This window comes from Sinocyclocheilus anshuiensis, unplaced genomic scaffold (genome assembly GCF_001515605.1).
Source record: "Sinocyclocheilus anshuiensis isolate Anshui unplaced genomic scaffold, SAMN03320099.WGS_v1.1 scaffold883, whole genome shotgun sequence".
Lineage (NCBI taxonomy): Eukaryota > Metazoa > Chordata > Actinopteri > Cypriniformes > Cyprinidae > Sinocyclocheilus > Sinocyclocheilus anshuiensis.
In genome coordinates, this window is record NW_015547678.1 from 1,209,048 (window position 1) to 1,216,869 (window position 7,822).

Sequence of the window (7,822 nt, forward strand, 5' to 3'; positions counted from 1 at the left end):
AAATAAAATAAAATAAAATAAAATAAAATAAATAAAATAAAATAGGGTATTTCCCTGCTTGCCAGGAAAATGCTACAGCATCTCTGGTAACCCTACATAGGACAACTGGAAAATAAAATAAAATAAAATGAAATAAAATAAAATAAAATAAAACTATGCATCCAGGGTGTTTCCTTACCTATGGCTCGAAATTCTGGAGATGCTCCATTATCCCCACAACCCTACGTAGGACAATATATAGTCACAGTGCAATTAAAAAAAGAAAAAAGTGTTAATAGTACTAAAATTGGCTTAATTTTCTTTATATAAAATATAATTTTGAGAGGGACAGAGTGAAATAGGGCAAGCAAGCAACAGATGAGCTTTCTCATGTGACATACTGCCTGACTCATGTCCCACCAATGTCACAAACAGCACATGGTGAGTGTCCCATTATCAGTAAAAGTTCAAGCAACAGAGCCACCGGGAGACATGGGCAGGGGCAGCCTAACGCCCCTCATTAGTGCTGGCCCAGAGGGGTCAAGCATGGGCCAAAGCCCAGCTGGGAGCATGGGAGTGCCAGCCTCTATTCACCTTTACCTTCCCACCTTTATACCTCATCCTTCATCATTTACATAAACTTTGTAGAACTTCATAATTATAAATGTACATTTTAGAATATTTTAATGCTGTTCAAGATTTCTAAACTCACAGACTAATGCAGTAGATTATAGGGAAAAATGTGAAAGATTTTCATCCTATTTTAATCCTCTCTTAGGGAAATAAAACACATATTTGATCAATATTTAATTGAGGAGGCCTAACTTGTGTCTGCTTGACTTGACTTTCATACACAGCTTCAGCTCCGTTGGCTTTCCGTTTGATTCTGTTCCTCTGGGATTCAGCCGTAAGCAGCCCACACAATAACACAAATGACATCATCAGACCTGCTCTGCAAATCTGGCTGACCTGCCAATGAACTTGGTTGTGGTAACCAATCTGCAAGGTGCTTCTCTGCCTACTACACCCCCTTGCAATTGATCCATTCACACACATACACATGTTGGGTGCACATTCACACACATGAATGCAGCACATATACATTCAGTCCCTCACACGCACACTATTAATGCGTTCCTGACACTTGATGCTTGTGCTTTTACTGGTGTTACTCTATTCTTGGGAAGAGTGATATAGTAAGTTTAAATCAGTTTTATATTCATTAACAATAATCATAATAAACAAGATGATTTGTGACAGTTCATCCTGTACGACTGGGGAGTTTGAACTTGCCTGGAAGGTTAAAGAGTCACACATGATTTGAGTTCAACAAAACAGCCGTGCCTGTCAGCAGCCCATTGTTAGGCATTTGTAAAGACATAAAGGCTTAGGAAACACCTGTGTTTGTGTGCAGGAGGAATATGAAACAGAACTCAAAGCTTCAGGGCAGCAACAGGTCACTACATTCTGTTGACTGCGCTGACTGGAAAACCATACTGTGCCCCATCAGGACAAACTCGGTCATTTCAAAGTGTATTTACATAATCAAAAAGGTGTGTTTACTGCAATGTGAATAAATCAGATAAACACAACCCTTACTGGTTTTGTTTGGTTGTCAGTAATGCTGAAATAATAAACAACCCGATCAATTATGTAACAGAAAAATGTCCTATTCACATTTGGAATTTCTTATCACATATATCGGAGTTGATTCCTTTTCTATTTCTCTTTCTTACTTTAAAACGTAGGCCCTATGTGTGAGTATTGTAGAAGTGCTGTGAATTTTTATAACTTAATACATGTCAGCAAGTGAGCAATTTTGAAAGTGATATTAAAAACAGGGCGTATTTTCACCTGTCGCCAATTACCTGTAGACACTAACGAACAGAAGTGGCCAGACACGTGCACAGGTAGGGCTCAACCTGTGCAGAGCACATGCCCTTTTTGCCCTTACACTCCGAAGTGCCCTTTTTTTGGTGATGGTGTTTTTTTTTCCTTCAATAAATCAGTGATATTGGTCACCCTTTACATCTGTCTGTCTGCTTTACAAATATTTAGCTAATGAAAGGTATTAAAAAGAGCTTGTGACTAAATCTTGTTGGATCCGCTCAAACTGTCAGTAAACCTCATAACTCCACCCACTCTATCTTGACTGAATGAACTGAAGTTCCACAGCAGCTGAACTAGGTCTGCAAGGGTAAATAAAGATCTTGTTGTTTGAATAAGTACAGCGTTTTCTTTACGCAAGAAACACTATGTCTATAAAGGCTCATAATTTATGTATTTGAAACTGAGTGCTGCGCCCATATACAGTAGCTACAACAAACACCTGGGGATGAAAACGTAACGCCGCCGTTTTAATGATGGACAAAATGCACATTTGCACACATTCGCTGGTCAAAAACCCCGTAACTGCATTTGAGTTTGACACAAAGCGACTGAGTGATCCTCGTCACCTAGGTAAAATTAAATAGCCTTGTTATGTTTCATTTTATTATATGCCTATGCAAATATATCACAGAACTTTATTGTTCTGTTAACAAAGAGTTTTGTAGATAAATACGTTTGTTTAGCTAATCGAGTTAGTGGCGCCAAATTACAATTTGTGTTGCGCGAGACTAACATCAGATTGCGTTTTGGAAGTTTGCATTTCACAATACATTACATAGGCTACTAATACTAATAGATTCATTTTTTTAAAGACTTTTAAAACTTCTTTAAAAAGCTCAAATTCCTTTTCTATAGGCGGTCCTTGATCAAGACTGAAGTGGAAAGCACTCAAATTTTTTCTTTTTTTAATTACAAAGAGCATGTGAGTAGATATCGTAATGACTTGCGTTTCACTGAATAAAAACGCTAACGCAGACTTACCTTTCTTGCTCCTTGCTTGGCAAACTCTTTAGCCAGGTGACTGCCGATTCCTCTTCCACCTCCAGTGATGAGGACCACATCAGTGCCCAGATCTCTGCGCTCCTGGCGCGTAAAGAAGCGCACGATCGCCCTCAATAAGCAAAATAAGATCTGGAGAGGAAAAAGCAACGCGCATCCCAGCACCTTCATCTCCATCATGACTTTCAGATAGTCCGAACTTCTATCAAGTTTGTGGAATAAAACAAGCTCGTAAGAAGCGAATGTGCCTGTAACTTGTCAGATGTCAAAAGGCACGCTGAAGTTCTCTGAGTAACTGGAAATGCGTCCTGCTCTCCTGGTCTGTAAGAAGAAAGTCCCTTAAAGTGCGAGCAGGTCTAACAGAGGAGCGTGCCAAGTGTCTTACCTACCTACGAATGAAGAACTGTCACATGTGAGACGTCTCTCTCTCTCTCTCTCTCTCTGGAGAACGGTATAATATCAGCCAGTCTCCGTGCGCTTTATCTCAAGAGGCGGGACGGAACTCAAGTGTTGTACGAAGATTGAGAGAGATAATTAGTGAAACATTTATTCATAATTTATGCTACACTGTTATCCTCTCATTATACGCTCATCGTGTAAACTGCTGTGAGACTCATTAGTAATGTGCATCTGTTTTGTCATCCAACTTTCAAACATCCTTTGACGTTTTCACGCGACATTTAGGCTATATTTACAATATCTCTGAAATTTAATGCTGCTCTTCAACTTAATGTGAAAAACGGCATTGCGCAAGGTTATGTATCTCAATGTTATGAACAAACGTTCCTCCAGTAGGCCTTTTCTGGTCTTTAATGATGTTAAAGGGGTCATATGACGTTACTAATAACAACATTATTTTGTGTATTTGGTGTAATGAAATGTGTTTATGCGTTTTAAGGTTCAAAAAACACATTATTTTCCACCTATTTGTTGCATCCAGTGGGGACATAATTACTGATTTGATATGACTTATACTGTCTTTTTACGCATTGCGTTGCATCGCACCGCGTAAACATAAAACCATGTCTGCATTTGTGATCGGAGAAACAACAAACAAAAAGCGCTACTCTACACTGCTCAAAACTCGCATTTGAATCGTCAGTGGCAAATCCTTTAAATATGAAAACGTACTTACAGTCTGTGAGTCAGCATTATTTGTCAGCATCATAGACTGTGGTCAGCATGCGCGCCGAAGGGGAAACAGGAGAACTGAATTCACCGGAACACCGGCATTGTAGGTTACGTAATACGATGTTATGCGTTGCACACATCTGAATATTTGGTTTGAAGTGTTCTGGAACAGTGTTGTAAATACAACTTAACCACTGATTTCTAGTTGTGTCCTCTTTTGGAAGGCCAAACAAAGTAGTTTCGCTTTCACAACGAAACACACAGCGTCTGCACGATATGGCGGCAGCAACAACAATACTACAGCACAGTGTAGTACAGTGAACAAATATTCCCACATCATGACGTAGACATGTGGGGGCATGTTTGAATTAGGTGTTTTAGGAGAGCATGGATCTCTTTGGGTTTGAGACTTTAGTCTTTGCAACTTCAGGGATCTTATCTATTCAGGAACAGCTTGTAACACTCCAAAGAGAAAGGAAAACTTGAAATCGCATCATATGACCCCTTTAAAATAACACAAAATATACATCGTTTTTTTCCCATAGAATGTTTGTTCATGGATGTTCATCTAATGTAGCATTCCCATAATGTTTGCAAAATTATAAAATGGAATGTTCCCTTAATGTTCAAATAACCAGGGGAAAATATTTTTTTAGTTTTTTTTTTTTTTTTTAAACTGGACGTTTTGAACGTTCGGAATTAGTTTTTATAACAATGGGAACATTACCAAAACGTTCTTGGAACATATTTTTGTTAGCTGGGTCATTAGCCTACCCTAATCTAGCAAAGCATCTTATGTTAATAATTTTACAGCGGCTTCGAACATGGCTTACAAGAATTTAATGTTGCAGCTACTTGTGTTTGTGTCCCCAAATTTGATTGGCTAAGCGGTGCTTAAAATAAAAGTAAAATAATTTTTCATCGCTCATTACCACTCACAACCGACTTGTTTGCCGCCATATTTCGCGTCGACATACACGCGATTTCCAAACGTCACCACTCAGGTCATTCATGTGCTCAGCACTGTATTTCTTTGCGGAAGATTTTTATAATTATAATTATTATAATAATTAATTGGACGTTGTAAACTGTCACGCCATCATTTACATTTTGTACGAATTTTGTACAAACAGAAGAAAGAAATTAAACTTAATTTCAAAAGTTGCCTTTAATTATTCTGTATCACGTGTAGCAACACACCTTGTCCGCTGCAGAGATTATAGGGCCTTTCGCACCGCTTTTACTGAACTAAATGTACAGTACTAAAGTACTGGGACGATTTTGCGCGAACTATTTCCCAGTACCATTTAAAGGGTTGCATTCGCACCGGCGTTTTAAAACATGGCGGGTGAGGGCGTTTTCATACGCGTTTGGCCAATCAATGTCTACCTACGTCACGATTAGTACCAGTTGTGCTGGTTAGACCCTGCTCCGGAGTAGGAGCTAATTTGGTTCTCGAAAAAGGCAGTCCAGTACTAAAATCGCTCCCAGTTCCGGCGGTGCGAAAACGCCAAAAAGTGGGTAGTTCCACAATTAGTTATGGTACTATGAAAAGGTTCCTGCGGTGCGAAAGGCCCTAATGACGTTATGCGCTATAATGCATTACATAGCTGCTTGAGGAACTTCTCAGCGCACACCAGCTAAAAGGGTCTATGGACATTTTATGCATTAAAAAAAAGGGATTCGGTCTTAAGAACTATACCGTCATCTAGAGGTCATATGCAGTAGGTGAATCACATTCTCAACATTCAATACCTTCTGCCATGAAGTCAAGTAAGTGATTTTGCACTCAATAGCTCGGATATAAAGAACAACATTAATGAAATGACATTACAATAAGCTGTTTAGAATTATGAAAGCTGTAATGTATGTCCAGGATTAGCTATGTGGGCCGTCCCATTCCACTTCACTCTAATCCTTTTCTGCAACACAGCTGTGCACAAATACAATATAGAAAATGAAGTCAAAGCATGAATATGTCACTGTATTGTGACAAAACAGGTGCGGAACAAACTGAGCTGAACCGTTGTCACATGGTTGGGGTGGTCAGGGAGGGTTGAGATTATCGTTCTCATTCTGAGCACATATTTCTCTGCAGCAATCTCAGTCCTGGATTATAACGTAGCTGCTGGACAGCGAGAGAGATGGCAGAGGAGCTGACAGAGAATCAGAGAGGGTACTAATGGAAAGCGCATCCCATAGTGCTCATGTTAACTCCAGAGTCAATGACAACAGCAGCAGCATCAGTGAGGGCCCAAGCATGTCTCCAGCAGAATCGCCAACTGAAAATTATTTAACAGTCATGGTGAGAGTTTATCTACAATACTGTTGAATATGTCATGTATAGGATGTTTTTGTGCCTTACAGTTCAGATGTATAGTCTTCTTGATCCTGGGATTTTCTGTTAAAAAATGTAAACTTTAGTTAAACGTAAAAGTTATCAATAAAGACATAAAACAGAGAAATAAGAAAGCATAGAAATATGTAACCTTAAAGGTGCACTCGGTAGTTTGGTTATGTTGAACTTGCTGATATTCTGGTCATCATGGACCTTACAGTCACATAGTAGTGCAGATGCACCATCATGAAAAAATTAGTTAGCAGTTACTAATGCTCTACTTGATTTTGATATTGCTCTATTTGCATTCAGCCATTGTGCTGAAGGGATTTTTGCAGGCCAAAACAAACAAAAAAAAAAGTTAGAATTTTTAGCACTTCAGGGTTTTATTGTAATAGCGGCTGAAAAGTGAAAATAGCATATTTTCTTAGGAATTGATGCTATTTACACTAAGTGCAAATACCAATGAATTCTATTTACACTAAGTGAAAGCAGCATTTTTTATCGATATGCTATTTACAATAAGTGCAAATAGCTATAGATCTATTTACACTGTTAAAATAGTAGGATTTTCTGCTATACTAATTTTTGCAAATAGTGTCAATTATCTGCTGCACCTCAGTATTGTAGTACATTATAAAAAGTACGCAATAATGACGTATTGAGTGTAAATTATAATTTTAGTTAAAATTATTAAATGGATGCCCACCTTATTGGGACACCTACCCTAACCCTACCCGATACTTTATTTTCAACTTTTTGATTATTTCCTTCATTTTTATTTAAAATAAATGCCATTCCGATGTGATATGAGATTTGAAAAGGGAAAAAAAGGATTCGAACCCGGTTCGATCGCATCAAAAAGCACAGGATTTACAACCTACGCTATTGGCCTTGATATTTGTCAAGCGTCTTTTGTAGTTTTGATTGCCCCAATCACACGTTGGTGGGCGGAATTAGTGTAAATAGCCTCTGCCAACAAGGCAGGTATTTGCACTTAGTGTAAATAGACACTCCGAAAAAGAAAACATGTTAATGAGCAACAACATTACTGAGTGCAACTTTAAGTCCATAAATGGTTATGCATGCTGGTATCAAAAACATACCATACACTATGTGTGCACCGTTTTTTTTTTTGTTTTTTTTGCCTACTGATCAAACACTGTGATGTCTTTTGAAAATAAACAGCTTACTGCGATTATATCTCACTAAACAGTATGAGGCATTTAAAGGGGTCATATGATGCAATTTAAATTTTTCCTTTCTCTTTGAAGTGTTACAAGCTCTTGGTGCATAAAGAAGATCTGTAAAGTTGCAAAGACTAAAGTCTCAAATCCAAAGAGATATTCTTTATAAAAGTTAAGACTTGTCCACGCCTTCCTAAAACGCCTCGTTTAAACACGCCCCCTCATGTCTACGTCACGATGTGGGAAGATTTGCATAACGCCGCCCAAATGTTCACGCAAAGAAAAAAGGCATAACTTT

At 38.4% G+C, this 7,822-nt stretch overlaps 2 protein-coding genes across 3 annotated transcripts in view; both read right to left on the minus strand.

Annotated features, from left to right (window-relative positions):
• The window catches only part of LOC107703071 (short-chain dehydrogenase/reductase 3-like), a 7,675-nt gene extending 4,371 nt beyond the window's left edge, over nt 1-3,304 (minus strand). The window contains exon 1 of the mRNA XM_016505582.1: nt 2,851-3,304. Coding sequence (XP_016361068.1) covers nt 2,851-3,048 — 198 coding nt within the window. The 5' untranslated portion in view covers nt 3,049-3,304. The remainder of the gene's footprint in view (nt 1-2,850) is intronic.
• A 2,880-nt stretch (nt 3,305-6,184) lies between these two features.
• LOC107703070 (immunoglobulin superfamily member 21-like) overlaps nt 6,185-7,822 on the minus strand; it is a 13,320-nt gene continuing 11,682 nt past the window's right edge. Inside the window, exons 9-10 of one of the 2 annotated variants that reach the window (XM_016505580.1) lie at nt 6,365-6,400; nt 6,185-6,281 (exon numbers count right to left, since the gene is read on the minus strand). In XM_016505580.1, the coding sequence (XP_016361066.1) occupies nt 6,205-6,281; nt 6,365-6,400 (113 nt within the window). In that variant the 3' untranslated portion in view covers nt 6,185-6,204. Of the gene's footprint in view, nt 6,282-6,364; nt 6,401-6,429; nt 6,551-7,822 lie in introns of those variants that run through there. The other variant, XM_016505581.1, reaches the window with a different exon arrangement.